Source organism: Balaenoptera physalus (assembly GCF_965194825.1).
Source record: "Balaenoptera physalus genome assembly, chromosome: 10".
Classification (NCBI taxonomy): Eukaryota; Metazoa; Chordata; class Mammalia; order Artiodactyla; family Balaenopteridae; genus Balaenoptera; species Balaenoptera physalus.
The window spans coordinates 40,071,288-40,087,518 of NC_138889.1; the positions used below are offsets into that span (position 1 = coordinate 40,071,288).

Genomic DNA, 16,231 nt, shown 5'->3' on the forward strand with positions numbered 1-16,231 from the left:
ATTCATGCTCTTGTCTACATAAAATCCTGGAACTCCATTTCAATCCCAGGGGAGGCAAAAAAGGAATCGCTTTAATATCTAGTTAACATGTTCATTAGTACTCTTAAGAGTATCTTAACATATACCATGAGATAATCCAGTTTTGATGTAAGCATGAAAAAGGCAAGTAAATTATGTATTAAATACCATATATTCTTACTGTTTCTCATAATACGTTAATGTCCTATTTAAAAATGTATTTTTTTTAGAGACTGCAACAAATAAAGCCTTTATTAACAGGCTGTTGAGGAAAATTTCAGTGTTTCCTTAAAAAAGCTGCTTTATTGATTTCAGTGGCAAATTTATAAAAAGTTAACATGTCTTGATCTATTCAAAATTATGATTTACATTATTAACACAATGACAACTGCATGTGTACAGTTAATACTGCACTCACACTGTACACCAATAAAAGTAAATAGCCAAGGGGTTCTTCTAAGTTTTAAGATTAAAAACCATAATGCCTTGAAATAAATAGCATGATTACAAACAGGTATTATCTAAAAATACAAACATACATGCTTTACAACACCTCCCGCGTTCTCTCTTCATTCTAAAAACCTCATTTACTTCATTTACAATTTGTTTATAGTTTTAAACATGCTTTTGTAATCTTCACAGTTAACTGATTTAAAATGAATGCTTCGGTCTTCAAAATAATTTTAATGGTGGATTAACATCGATAAAGGTGTATTTAACATTGATCAATGTTTGAAGTGTCAAAGAGCAAAAGAAAACAATCCTCTTAAATATGTATAAATATTTAAATATAGAAAACCTCCATCAATAGTTGAAACACAGTACATTTAATGGTTGCATTGAAAAGGAGAAGTGGGCGATTCACGCCAGGGGAAGATTTAAAAATGAGACTTTTCAAACACCGCCTATGGGACAGCCTCACACTTTGATACTTTAAACCTCATTTTACTTAGATATATAGAACTATTTAAAAAAATCACACCCACAAGTAAAAAATTGGTTATTTGTTTACAAAGTGCAGTATCTCAGTACAGCAAATTCATCTCAAAGAAACAGAGTATGTGTGGCTTCTTGGCCTTTAAAACTCCCCTGGTTTCCATTTAGATGGTTTAACATTTAGTTGTGATACGTAACACAAGAAGCCTGTGTAATGAAGCTTGGGCCCCTTAATACCTGCTATTAATTAATTCCAACGTAAGAGTATGAGACCTGGAAAGTAAACTGTCAACATCTGACTGATGAGGTACGGATTATGTGAATAACATTTATGGCCTGGTACCAGTCAGTAATCCCAACACAGACTATTGCTCTGTAAAGAATTCTGTATGGTTTGCATGTCCTTCAACAACTGAAGATTTTTCCTGCTTTTTTCTCCAGGTCTCGGTTTGGCAAAGTCCTTCTTATTTGTGGTCCCTGTGGTTGCAGAAGAACGGCCGCTGCTGTTTCCTTCTTCATCAAGAGTCTTTTTGGTGGTTCTTAATTCCCTCTTCTGCTTCTCCAACTTCTGTTTCTCCAGCTATATGAAAAAACCAAGGCAGGGAAAAAAGGAGAAATTAATGAAAACATATTTTTCTGAAAACTGGTATTTCTAACTCTCATACTAACTAAAACGCATATAATATATTCTGGGTTTATATTTTTAAAGGCTTCAAAAATCTATTGTACTAGTCATTTAACAGTGTTTAAAATATATAGTGACATAAAAACCTGTAAACAAGAGTCAACACATCAATTCTGGTGCTGTATCAGAAGTTAAGACTTGCCAAAGTGCAGCACAGGGTGAGTGAGAAGCAAGGGAGTTCGGGGGAAGGTCTCAAGGAGGCGGCAAAAAAATCTGACATGGGAAATGCAAGACAGGATTTTAATACACGAAGGAGAAAGGCATCCTAGAAACTAGTCTGCACAGACAAAGAAGCACGTTGCAGATGGATGAAGGGATGTAATGGTAATGTATTAATACTATGAAAAGGATTTTTAATTTTATTATTTCACCTTTTAGAATAATTTAATTTCAAATAGGGAGCTTTATTTTTACTTTAGCTGCTGGCTGAAATAAATCGCTGCTGGCACACTGGTTTTCCATTAGAATAAAGTTAAATCTAATGTACAGGAAACAAATTAGATAATTACTCCTATAGGAATCATTTGCTTATATTTATTCTTTTATTTTTAGTATGTGAACTTTGGAAAAAAATGCTTAAAAAGCTAGGTTTTGGAGTTGCAAAGACCCCAGTCTGCATCATACCTCTGCCATTTACAAGTGAGCCAGTATGTCCTTGGGCAAGTGACATAATTTCATTTTGAGGTATGCCCACCTCCCAGGACCTTGGCTCCAGTTTCCTCATTTGTAAAATGAAATACTCACCTCATAAGCCTTCGATGAAAATTAAATAAGATGACATAGAGCACTCAGCATTGTGCCTATTACACAGCAGCCAATTAATAAATGTCTGCCAACCTGTTCTGCTACCAGTCTTCTCCGTTTCAGTCAGCCGTACCACCGTCCTCTCCCTCCACATGATATCCAGCAGCAAGCAGCCCTGATAATTCTATTTCCAAGACTCACCTCAAATCTGTCTACTTCTCCCCAACTGCAGTCACCGGTGACCTCTGATCAAGATAAGCTTAAATGGCGCAGTTGGTCTCTCAGCCTCTCTCCTGCCTCTATCCCCCTCCTGGCAGTCACAGTCATCTCTTAAATACACCAATCATTACATTTCTCTCTGGATGGAGACCCTGGAGTGTGACTTCCCATTGCACTTAGTAGATACTAAATACATGGTTGTTTTATTAATATAATTAGTAACATAAATGGAACTAAAGATCTTTTTCACATATTTACATCTGATTTATTCCTTTAGAAATTAAGAATTTCTAGGTGTTTTTAAAAAGACTTGGGTAAACTTAGAACCATTTAAACTCATCACAGAGGTAAAGCTTGTTCATATAAGAATATTAAATATATTCAGTACTTGGAAGATGTATTTTAGATTATAAAATCTACTCTAAGAGACTTCAAGACAGTGTCTTCTTTCTTAGCCTGCTTAACACCAATTCTTAATAACTAATGCAATGAATTAATAAGTGTCTACAGTGAAAAATACCTCCTGTAGCTTTCTATCTATGATACACTTACAAGGGCATCAATTAACATATTTGAAGAAAAGGGGTTGTTTTGTTCTGTTTTACTCTTGTTTTTTAATCATTAGAAACGAGTTAAGGAAAACAGAGTTACCTGGGCTTGATATTTTCGAACTTTAGTTATTTGATTGGCCTTTGCCTCCATCCTGCCCACTAACGCCTCCATTTCGCACTCTAGGTTGTCTTTCAGTTCAGTGGTTGGTGATTCTTGGATAAGTTTCGCAAGCTGCTGGTGATCACTGTATAAAAAACAGAAGGAGAGCTTGGTTAAGTTTCCTATGTTAGCTGGTTAAGTCCACTACATCTCACTCACCATGGGACCACTGCTCTGCGCATTAAAAAACGACTCAATTTTGGGACTTCCCTGGAGGTCCAGTGGTTAAGACTTCGCCTTCCAGTGCAGGGGGTGCAGGTTCGATCCCTGGTCGGGGAGCTAAGATCCCACATGCCTCGCGGCCAAAAAACCAAAACATAAAAAAACAGAAGCAATTCTGTAACAAATTCAATAAAGACTTTAAAAATGGTCCACATAAAAAACAAACAAAAAAACCTAAAAAAAAAAAAAAGACCCAATTTTTTAAAATAGAGCAAAATTTTCCATATTATTAGTGATAGTGTAAAAGTTTAAAAAAGGTACTGGATGCAAATGCAAGAAGAATTCTTAATTTCAAAGCGCTAATTATTTATATCTCTGCCTCCCCCACAAGAGCATTACATATGTAGAAAAGGAAAGTCTAGAGAAGGATCTTGTTCTTCAAACACTCACTTCCTAACTTATCAGTTACGTTTAGCCAAAGTCAATGTAGATCAAGCTCCCAAACAAGGAAATAAAACTTAAATGTAAACCTTGGTCTCCAAAACATTTAACAGTTATAGAAAAAGGAGAGATTTCACCCAGAACAGTTGTATTGGTTAAAGTCCTAGTAACTTGTTCAGTGGTTGGTGCAAGGACTGTGTTCAACAAATATTTCTTAAAATATTGAAATATGAAAGACAATAAAGTCACCAAGAAGTTAAATGATGTTTTAGAACTAAATACAACTAAAAAACGAAAAAACTGAAACTCACAAGCTCATCTGCCCAAATTCATCTTGTAAAGTCTCTAAGACTTCTGCCAGCTCTTCATTAATGCTGCTAGAGGGGGAAGGCACTGCTGACTTCTTGCTTTTCCCACTTCGTGAAGACACTTGCTTTGCCAAAGGAACACTGCTGACTACTCGATCATTGCACAAGACTTTACTGTGTTGCTTCATTAGATGTAAGACATGCTGAACATTGGCTACCACGGCATGGCTGGGGCTGGTGGACTGAAGAAAAATGAAGAGAAGTAATTGAAGCCACATCCTCTAGAAAAATGTTTTCTCTTTCCACCCTAAGCCTGGGTAAAAAGACCCTCTCCGCCTCCGCAGAAAAGCCTGTGATACAAACCTCCTGGTGTACAGTGCATCTCCAGTCTCCCCTTACTCTCCACCCTAGTGTTACCCACTCGGTTTACACACCCATCTCTATTAGCTATGGACGAACACCCCAACTGTCCCCTGCTCCCAGTCTCTTCAGTCTCTAACTCCATAGTTCTATCAGTTATCCTCCGAAAATATTATTCTGATCCCGTTCTTCTATTTGACACCCTTTCATGTTAAGCTTGCTGACTCTAATGTCCAAACTCCTCAGCACAGAAATCAAGGCCCTATAACACTAAGCTGCAACTTCTACACCTTGGCCTCGTGTCCCACTATCTCCTACCTGTTCTCCACTATTTGAATGAACTGTATTTGCACATGTCATTTCTTTTGTGTGCCAATTTTTATACCATTTTTAAAACCAGTTCAAATACATGATTTGTAAAGACTTTCTTAAAACATCCAGGTAATTAATTGGTCCATTCTCAGATCACCTATGGCATTTATCTCGATCACAGGATTTATCACAAAATATTGTAATTGTGTTTGCATGTCTTTTTCACTATTAAGTAGTGTAAGCACTTCCAGGTGGTAGGGACTATTACCGTATTCATTTCTCTGTCCTCTAGTAGGAAGCATTAAGTTCATGTTTGTCACATAAGCAATGGGAAAAACCTGGTAGCCCTCTCAAAATTTTTCTTTTTGTTTTGAACACTAAACAAGTCTCAATGTGCAATTTCAATTTATAAACAGATGGTTGGACCAGCTTGGCTCCATAAGCAGGTTTAAAGTGCATAGTCCTAGGTAGCAGGCCAAGCTCAATCAGTGTGTGGTCACGGCTTAGAAATGTACATTTAAAAGTCTGCCGGTTGATTCTAAACAGCCAGGTTTGCAAACCACTCAGCTAAGCTAAACAGATGCTCTTTTTATCCTAGTTTTTGTTGTTAGGTAGCACATTGAATTTAGTAATATATATACCACATCCAAGTGGGGTTTATTCCAGGAATGCAAGGCTACTTCAATGTTTGAAAATGAATCTATGTAATCCAGCATATCAACAAGGTAAAGAAGAAAAATCACATAACCATATCATTTGATGAAGAAAAGCATTTGAAAAAATCCCAATACCCATTAAGGGTATAAACTTTCAGCAAAGCAGGAACAGAGAGAAATTTCCTCAAGCTGACAAAGAGCACAGACAAAGAACCTACAGCTAATATCATACTTATTGGTGAAAGACTGCCTTCCCCTGAAGATCAGCAAAAAGGCAAGGATATCCACTCTCATCACTCTTACTTACAACATGATACTGGAAATCCTAGCCAGTGCAGTAAGGCAAGAAAGGAAATAAAAGGCACACAAATTAAAAGGGAAGAAATAAACTATCCTTATTTACAAATGACATGATTCTTCACATAGAAAAGCTTACGTACATCCAAAAAATAATTCCTAGGACTAATAAGTGAATTCAGCAAGGTCACAGAATATAAGATTAACATAAAAACCCAAATATACTAACAATGATCATGTAAAAGCTGAAATTAAAACAATACAATTTACAATTGCTCAAAAAATTTGTATATAAATCTGATAAAACAGGAATGGGACTAATATGATGAAAATCCTGATGAAAGAAATCAAAGATCTAAATAAGTAAGAGATGTACCATTCTCATGGGCTGAAAGACTCAACAAGGATGTCAATCCTCCCAAATTAATACAGTTCCTATCAAAATTCCAGCAAGACCTTTTCTTTGGTAGAGAAGTTTTTTCTAAAATTCACATGGAAAGGCAAAGGAACTAGAAGAGCTAAAAGAATCTTGAAGTTCTTTTTCCTGTTATTTTTCTGACTCCATTTATTAAGGAAATTTTATGTCTTGAATCCAGTAATTTAAAAAATTGGAACGTGTATTTTGTCTTTTAAATTTCATTTTCTCTAGTAATTCACCTTTATTTCACTTTACAAATGTACTGGTTTATGACAATGTATAAATAAAAATAAAAACTGGTCCCCCACAACAGATAGTTTGGGAAACGCTCAGATGACAGCACATTCTTAGCTGTTTGAATATTTCACAAAAAGTACAAATTACAACTTCAAAAGAAGACCTCAGGTAGAAAAGCCCTATCTTTGAACCTGTCCTGTTCAAGTATTAATGACTTCAGTGAGAATTACCAAAGATAGGCAAATTAAATTTGGGGATAACACATACAAAACGGAAGACTGAACTAGATTCTAATCTAATGTGGGATAGGGTGAATCAATTCCTATAGTGCTTCATTTGATTAAAAATTCTGTATAAAACAATCAACTCCACAAGTATAGGACCTAGAGAGGCTGATGGTAGGACTAAGCAGAAGACCTATTACTTCAGATGACTCCAGAATTAATGAGTGAAAGGGATGCTGTGGCTTCCCCGTGACATTAGTGTGATGCTAGGCTGAGTTAACAGACTATCCAGAACATGACAAAGACTCTCTATCCTGTGCTAGTCACACCACATTTAGAGGACTATATTCGATTTAGGAAGGGAGTGATGAGGTGTGAAGAAACTCATAAAGCATATCTTACGATGAATAGCTGAAGAAAAATAATTATTTATAACCTAGAATAAGGAGATGAGAATAAAGACACAGCTATCTGGGACTTCCCTGGTGGTCCAGTGGTAAAGAATCCGCCTTCCAATGCAGGGGACACGGGTTCAATCCCTGGTCTGGGAACAAAGATCCCACATGCTGTGGGGCAACTAAGACTGCGCGCCACAACTACTGAGCCCGGGCGCCTCAACTAGAGAGCCCACGGGCCGCAAACTACAGAGCCCACGTGCTCTGGAGCCTGCGTGCTGCAACTAGAGAAGAGAAAACTGGCACACCACAACTAGAGAGAAGCCCGCACACTGCAATGGAGAGCCTTTGTGCCGCAACAAAAGATCCTGCACGCCTCAACAAAGATTCCACATGCTGCAACTAAGACACGACACAGCCAAAAAATAGTTAATTAAAACAAAAACAAAAAAACCTCTCAATCTATTATCAATATAAGGTTAAAAAAAAGATACAGCTATCTTCTAAAGTTTTAAAATTTTTCCTATAGTTAAGGGTTCATTTGGTCTATGTGGATCCCTGAGAGCAGAAAAAAATACCAATGAGTAGAATTTATAGTGACAGATTTCATCGCACTTAAGAACTTTCAAATAAAGCTGTCTAGAACTGTGAAGGGCTGTTTGAGGGTATAATGAGGTCTCATCAGTAGATGTATTTGGACAGAGTACATGACTATTATTCTGGATGTTTACATAATGAAGACATTGGACAGGGAACTGTACTAAGTGGGTCCCAAATCTAAATGAACATTAGATTGAGACTCGGGAACAACTGACTATACTTTCTAGGTCCCACACCCAGAAAATTCTGATTTAGTAGAACTGTGGTGGGGCTTCGTAATCTGCTTTTTCAGATGCATAGTCAGTGATTCTGATGCAGCTGGTCATCCTTTGAGAAACTGTTTCCAGCCCAACTCAAAGATTCTATGGCAAAGTAGAAGAACCTTGGTTAGGAACAAAGGTTCAAAGATGAACCTTTTGACCTTGGTAGGTCAAAAGATGGTCTGCAATCCAAGAAGAGGTTAAATTTAGGGTAAAGGACAGCCAACGACAAAACTTTTTAAAAGTGATTTGGCCGCACGCATCTACAAAGGGCAAGTGGAAAAGCTAGGAAATAGTTAATTCCCTAAGCTTTCACTGAGGATTTACTGTGGGGTTAAAATAAACAAATAAATACCTAAAATTAAAATTTACCCCTCAAGCTTCTCAAATTCACAATCTAATTGGATACTCAAGGCATCTATACATGAAACAACCAGCAACACAAACATCAATGAAAAAGTGGTATAAACACAATGTTAAGCACTTCTTAGAAATCACCCAGTACTTGCTGATATTTGATAAAATTATCATCTCCACATTTTTAAGCACTAAAGGAACTTAAGATTCAAGTCTATGTATGACTGCTTCTTGGAGAATGAATCCTATAATAAGCATGTGAGGACAAAGAGGATGCGACTTCTTTTCATTTAAATATCTATATCTAAATACAAATCAACAGGGCTGATACTAAAAATCCAGTGCTACAAACATACTATTTCCTATCTGCAACCACACCTTCTGCAAACCAAAGTCTCTGCTTTTGCTCATAACTTCCCTTCTGCATATACTCTACCTGCTTTAAAGTGTCCCCCCAGTCTCCTCTCTGCTCCCCCAGTCCCATAAAACTTTCCTTCATCTCATTCTCACATCACTATGATCCAATTGGTAAAAAAGCTGAAAAATATTTCCGCCGTTTATAGGTATACAGGCAGATGAGTGGATTTAATTCAAAGATCTAAGTTGTACAAAAAAAGCCAGAGTTCGACCAACTCACCTTTCCAGCTACAAATGGCATATCACCCAAGCATAATCTATAATGTGGTTGTGCAGCAAAATAGTTCCTAGAACCTTTCTGCATGGAAAAGAAAAAAGAAGAGCAATTTTACTCACATGATGATAAAAGCTGGCTATATAGGACTAACCTGAAACTTCAGCTTACTGCTGGGCTACTGCTTGTTTTATCTCTATTGGCATTATGGTCTGGAGCTCCTAATAATACTCGTCAACACATATCCTAGCCTAGGAAAGGCTAGGAAAGAAAAAATAGTTCCTGACAAAACATCAGTTACAGTCTCAGTAGAGAAACTGTGTGTGTGTGCGTGCGCACGCACACGTGCATATGTATATACATAAACTTTTAAGTGCAAAAGATAATGCGATACTGAATAATAACTAACATCTGTGCGGTGCTATGTAGTTCTAACACTTTCATATATATTATCTCACTGTCAGGGTGAACATTTAGAAGTAGATATTACTTATCCCTATTTTCCCAATGAAGAAACGGAGAATGAAAGAGATTTACTCATCCAAGGTTGAAGTACCACATGGTTTGTAAGTGTTTTCACATAAACTATGCCAAGTAATAACCAGCACTTTGACTTAATGGTTCTTTTTTCATACCTTTTCTGGTGGTTTTGACTTCTTTTTTTTAATTCTTTTTGCATTGGGAACACATGAGGTTGCCTTATCTTCAAAGATAAGTCTATTTGTTTCTAGACCAGTCTGCAACTAGGAAAAATATGAGAGCCTAAAGTTAATACTGTAGAAATAAAAGCTATGATTCAAATTTGAGATCTGCCACATAAAGGCCTGTAAAAAACCTACAGTAGTATCATATAGTATAGAATGAAAAACCCATCATAGCTGTGTAGCTGTATCTGGAATCAATCCGTCAACATTTATCCAATATTTTAAGTCAATACCACTCTCTCAATTTACTTAAAGTGCTGTCCTATAATTTGTCCTTTCACTTAGCCTGGAAACTTTTAGCTCCTTATTTGAGGTTGGTCCTTAAATTATATCTAATGAGTTAAAGGCAGTATTTCTAACTCCAAACCAACGTTTCAACATTTTCTTCTTTTCATGCACGGCATATACAACAGCGCTAGACACAAAGCAGCTGGAGAACAAAGTACAATTTCTTCCTCTTTTAAAAACTCATACACTTAACAATGTAAGAAAAAGGAACTGGAAATCTATGTCCAAAAGAACTGGAAGGTATATCAGAGAATGTTATCAAGCCCTTTTCTCTAGAAGCTTAGTAACTACATTAATTTAATATGGTAGAAATTCCACAGTTACTAAGGATTTCAAACAAGGACTGCTCTTTTCAACTTTCCTTAAAACATATAATTACATACCTATACACAGGTATGTGTGTGTGTGTGTGTGTGCCTGTGTTTGTGTGTATTTGTCTAGAATAGTGGTTTTCAAACCTGCCTATGTATCAAAATTGTCTGGAGTTTATGAGAAAATTCAGACTGTCAGGTGCCTCTCCAGACGTCATGATTTTAAACATTCCAGGCTGGGGAAATTTATATTTTAAAAGTATTTTAAAGTTCTTCAGGAAATTATGATGGAGCTCAAACACCCAGAACCAGTGGATTAGTTAAAAGAAATCCTGAGATCATTACTAATGCTTCCCACAATGACTGCATTCTTTGGGGACAGAATTTATTCAGTAACAAAGGAACACAGGGATTCCTACTCTCAGGAGTGTCTACATTCCCACACTTCTAACGATGCTTTATACATAGTAAACTGAATGGATATAATTCCATGAACATGAAATTACTACTCTGGAAGACCTATGAAGCCAATGAGTTTGAACAGTATACAAAACAAAAAAAATGTGAACTATTTTAACTTCTTAAGTTCTTCCCAGTAGCTGTCATATATTTGTGTGGCAGAGTTTTAACATTTTTAAGTGCTTTCATTATATTTTCCTCTCATTCGATCTCTCCAACATTAAGAAGATGTAAATAAAGACCAGTATCAGTGGTAAAATCCCAAGCTCTGAATGGTTACATATCTCGCCCAGGACTACACAAACTATGGTTAGACTTGGAACCACGTATCAACCCCAGACCCTGTTCTACCACGACAACAGTGTTCACTATCAGAACTCAAAACCTTTACGGAGGGATTCCCTGCTGGCGCAGTGGTTAAGAATCTGCCTGCCAATGCAGGGGACACGGGTTCGAGCCCTGGTCTGGGAAGATCCCACATGCCATGGAGCAACTAAGCCCGTGAGCCGCAACTAAGCCCGTGAGCCACAACTACTGAGCCTGCGCTCTGCAACGGGAGAGGCCGCGACAGTGAGAGGCCTGCGCACCGTGATGAAGAGTGGCTCCCGCTCTCCGCAACTGGAGAAAGCCCTCACACAGAAACGAAGACCCAACACAGCCAAAAAATAAATAAATAAATAAATAAATAAATTTAAATAAATAAATAAATAAATAAATAAAAAATTAAAAACAAAACAAAACAAAACACAAACCTTTACTGATATATTATCAGTAATAACTGATTTGGTCCCAACTTTTTGCCTGCTAAATACAAAACAAAACTACCACAAAATAATTTTTTAAATTCATAAAATAATGAACTTGTTAATTCCGTATTTCATGTATAATAGAACTCACCACCACAATGTATATAAAGCATAACTTTAAAGTTTGCATGTTATGAGTGAGGAAACAGAGGCACAGTAAAGTGGCCTACCTACCCTAAAGTGTGGAAAGGGGAGAGAAACCAAGTAATCTCAAAATTTGTTGGTGGTCAAAAATAAAGCCACATGACTATATAACTCAGAAAGCACAGAGAGGTAAAAAATACATACAAATTGATCAGAAGGTAAATATCTGAGAAAGAAAATATATTGGGTTTAATAGAAAGAGAATATGTTAAGTCAATGAATTCTGGGAAGCACTGGAAAAAATAGACAAGATAACAAAGATGAGATAATAGATGTTTACAGTCCTGCGAGCACATTTATGAAGTGACCCCAGGACACCGCTGGCATCTGGCCACAACCTGAATTGCAGAGCCTCCTCTCCTATTGTTTTGGAATCAGGACCTGCTTCTTGTGTTAATATTATGAGAAAAGATACATGTAAATGTTACAAAACTTAAAGACTTTGGAAGGGGAGGGGCAATAAATGAGAGGTATTTGAATTAATAAGCTCACATGGGGAGAGTCTTCAGTTATAAACAGAAGTATTTTATTTAGCCTGTAAGATGTTGGATATAGAAATGTTGCTGTATCTTCTAGAAATGCAGTTCTAGTTGGTATATATAAACTCAATGATTCGTGAATTCACACTGCCTCACCTATTCTACCTGGTGGCCACTGCATGGGATAAAAATTCAAGGCTAGGAATGAGCAGAGCTCATTTTCCTTATATGGTGGCTTTTGTAAATTAGTATGGGTCACCACCTGTTGGGCAGCCCACTACTTCAGCTACTGACCTAGTGTCTCGAGGCCACCAAAAAAGGGAAGCACTTACAAGTACGATACTGAATGAGGCTTTCAAACATTTCCAATAGTGACTAATGTGAAAAGTTTTAGATGATTACGTATTATATTATGTATACAGTCGCCGATATTTTTTAGTCTATTGATTTAAAAAAAAAAATAAAGCTGATCGAAAGCCCACAATTAAAAAAACCCTAAAGAATTGCTCAGCTTTTATTTTCTGCCTATAAAAATACGTTTATAGTTTTCATATTAAGCTAAGTCTGCAAATTTATATATTGGACCATTCCAAATTATAAATAATCAAAGCAGCACACATTTACATCTATTTATATATAAAGAGTAGCATGAAATGTGAGGAGCCTACCTGCTCACATTTCAACTTACCTGGGCTGCCTTAGCTTGCATACGTTTCCTTTCCTGTTCTTCTTGATGCAGTTTTGCTTCTAACTCTTGCATTTTTTTCTAGTGATAAAAATATTAAAAGTGATAACAGTGAAAGGAGTTTCCATGTCTATTTGTAAACTTTTTATCCATGACTCTCCTTTACAATTCCACAGAATTATGGGTAAAATTCACGGCCAAAGAACACAGCCTCTGTATGAAGCCATATAGGCTACATCAGCGGTCCCCAACCTTTTTGGCACCAGGGACCGGTTTCTCATGGAAGACAATTTTTCTGCGGGTGAGGTGGGTGGGGGATGGTTCAGGCGGTAATGTGAGCGATGGGGAGCAGCAGATGAAGCTTTGCTCGCTCACCCACCACTCACCTGCTGTGTGGCCCGGTTCCTAATCAGTTGGGGACCCCTGGGCTACATGGAAGCTGAATGTGAAACTTTATAGTCTCAGTGGTATTAAATACTTCCCAAATTAATCAATTAAGACTAAAATTAGGACTTCCCTGGTGGCGCAGTGGTTGGGAATACGCCTACCAAGGCAGGGGACACGGGTTTGATCCCTGGTCTGGGAAGATCCCACATGCTGCGGAGGAACTAGGCCCATGCGTCACAACTGCTGAGCCTGAGCTCTAGAGCCTGCGAGCCACAACTACTGAGCCCACATGCCACAACTACTGAAGCCCGTGTGCTCTAGGGCCCGTGTGCTGCAACTACTGAGTCTGTGTGCTGCAGCTACTGAAGCCCGCGTGCCTAGTGCACATGCTCTGCAACAAGAGAAGACACTGCAACGAGAAGCCCGTGCACGGTAACGAAGAGTAGCCCCCGCTCACCACAACTAGAGAAAGCCCGCGCACAGCAACAAAGACCTAATGCAGCCAAAAATAAATAAGAATTTAAAACAAACAAAAAACTAAAATTAGTTCAGAGAACAAAAACGAAGTGATACAAGCCTTAAGGATACTCAAAAACACTTCATCTTTCAACATTTTCAAAAAGAACTCCTTCCTTATGTACACTAAGATGGTAAAATGTGAACTTTCTCTCCAAATTTACATTTCTTCCTTTAAAAAAATTCCTATATGTTTCTTTGCTACAAGGTCACTTTTTTTCCTATAAAATATCCAGTATTATAAAATAACCAATCTTACATAAGAGCCAATATTATGCATTGATGAGTAAAAAAGATTTTCACTGACTTCTGCAAGGGCCTGCATTGTGGTAAGCTTGTTATACTCCTGTTCAAGAAGATCCAATTTTTCAAGTTGGTTTTGAACATGCGTCTGATCATGTTGTCGTTCTCTTTCTAGGGAAACCTGGGAAACAATATTAAATACAGCATAATAATTTGACAAAAAACTGAAAAACTAACACTGAGAGTACTATGTTGTATGCTACTTGTCTGGCTTTTCTTTTTTTTTTGATTATTCAAAGTTCTTGTATTTTTAGTGTACTATTTTATACTTACATATATGCTATTATATTACAAGACTATAAAACAGAATCACAGTAGTCTCTGATTTTTGTGGTCTCCACTTGCCTAGTACAGTGGCTATAAATACTTGTTGAACAAGTGAAAATAATACTTTTAGAAAGGTGTTCCTATGAATAGTTTTTCATTCATGATGCTTCTATCCTAAGTATCTGATCTACAGGTCTTAATCAAAAATAATCTAAATTCCCTGAAAAAGTTAAAAGGAATCTGAGATTCCTTCACCATATAAAACCTTGAACCGTAGCCAGGCAAAAAAACCAATAACCTAAAATGAGACTAACCAGCTTTACTTGAGAAAAGGTAGGCTATGACCTAGACAATTGTAAAACTGACTTTTACAAATCAGTCCTTTGAAAAATCAAAAAAATACTAAGTTTCTTCAGACTCACAGACTTAGAAAACAAACTTATGGTCACCAAAGGGGAAAGGTGGGGGAGGGGGGACGGATAAATTGGGAGTTTGGGATTGACATGTACACACTTCTATATTTAAAATAGATTACCAACAAGGACCTACTGTATAGCATACGAAACTCTGCTGAATATTCTATAATAACCTAAATGGGAAAATAATTTGAAAAAGAATAGATACATGTGTATGTATAACTGAATCACTCTGCTGTACACCTGAAACTAACACAACGTTGTCAATCAACCACATTCCAATATAAAATAAAAATTAAAAAGTACAAACTTCCAGTTACAAGTAAAATAAGTACTAGGGATGTTATCTGGCTTTTCATACAACTACTTAGGTACTACAGAGGAATTCCAGGAAAACAATATTAAGATGAAACCAGAGGAAAATTAACAAATACAAGTGAAATCTTGTTCTTAGTATATACTATTATAACATTTGGTTCTCTATACTAAGACTTGTTAATACTCTCTGAATGAAGGTATTTACTAGACATATAGGCTACATGCAAATAGTTGTAATTAGTCTGCTTCTCTTACATAATCTCTTAATTAAGGCAATAATCAGGGTTTTGATATGTATCATTTATACTTCCTCTGAATTCTATGCAAAACATCCATCATTTTTTTTTTTTTTTCAGGCTTAGGGTCAAGGATTTGAAAAGACTGCCACCTATCAGATTTAAGGACTGACAGCCACAGGATAAACCATTAAACTAGGATAAGAAGTGGAAGTATGCTAAACTGAGGTCTACTGGTAAAAAGCAAAACATTAAGCATGTGAACTTGTTAACAGTGTATCTTCATATACAAGTCTATAGCAATAGGTATCATACTAACAGAAATTTGAATATGACAAAGTAATACAAACCAATACATTTCTCAGGAATTTGTGTGAACTACTAATTTCCTCCTACCCACCTTAGTGGATAGTTGCTGCCCTTGAAATAATACATTAAGTTAAATATTGGCACAAATCACACTTCACTTCCAGTATTGGAACCACTCTTATAAAATGGACTAATCAAACTTTACTGATGAAAACAGGGCTTAATTCAAAGACATATATATATGTCTAACAGCTATATCAATATTAGTCAAGACATCTCACTGTTGTCTTATAAATGCTTTCTAACCCGAGAACGGAAATATGCCAATGAAGAGAACTGCGTATTACTGTACATAATGTTTTGCCATTTCCAATCATGTGGCAGATTTAACTCACCATCCCTTTCCCGACCCCATTCATCACATAAAAGTGTCAGAGAAAACACAGAAATAATAATAATTGCATAGCAAGCTTGAAGAAAGGGAACTCTTCAGGTGCAAAAAAGATAAATCAAAAGCAAGTAATATTGAAGCCAAATATTACATGAGGCAAGACTATAGCCTTGGTGTACAAGATACACAAAGAACGTGACATAAATCTCAGGCAACGTACCATGTGCACGATGCAGGAGCC

At 36.8% G+C, this 16,231-nt stretch overlaps 1 protein-coding gene across 6 annotated transcripts in view; it reads right to left on the minus strand.

The window, feature by feature from the left end:
- Positions 1-301: 301 nt before the first annotated feature.
- Positions 302-16,231, minus strand: part of CEP57 (centrosomal protein 57) — a 42,813-nt gene continuing 26,883 nt past the window's right edge. For 3 of the 6 annotated variants that reach the window (XM_082409985.1, XM_082409983.1, XM_082409984.1), the window contains 7 exons: positions 14,058-14,174; positions 12,851-12,928; positions 9,607-9,714; positions 8,978-9,055; positions 4,228-4,466; positions 3,254-3,398; positions 302-1,534 (listed from right to left, as the gene is read on the minus strand). In XM_082409985.1, coding sequence (XP_082266111.1) covers positions 1,301-1,534; positions 3,254-3,398; positions 4,228-4,466; positions 8,978-9,055; positions 9,607-9,714; positions 12,851-12,928; positions 14,058-14,174 — 999 coding nt within the window. In that variant the 3' untranslated portion in view covers positions 302-1,300. Of the gene's footprint in view, positions 1,535-2,584; positions 2,713-3,253; positions 3,399-4,227; positions 4,467-8,977; positions 9,056-9,606; positions 9,715-12,850; positions 12,929-14,057; positions 14,175-16,231 lie in introns of all 6 variants that reach the window. The other 3 variants (XR_014250111.1, XM_082409986.1, XM_082409987.1) reach the window with 3 other exon arrangements.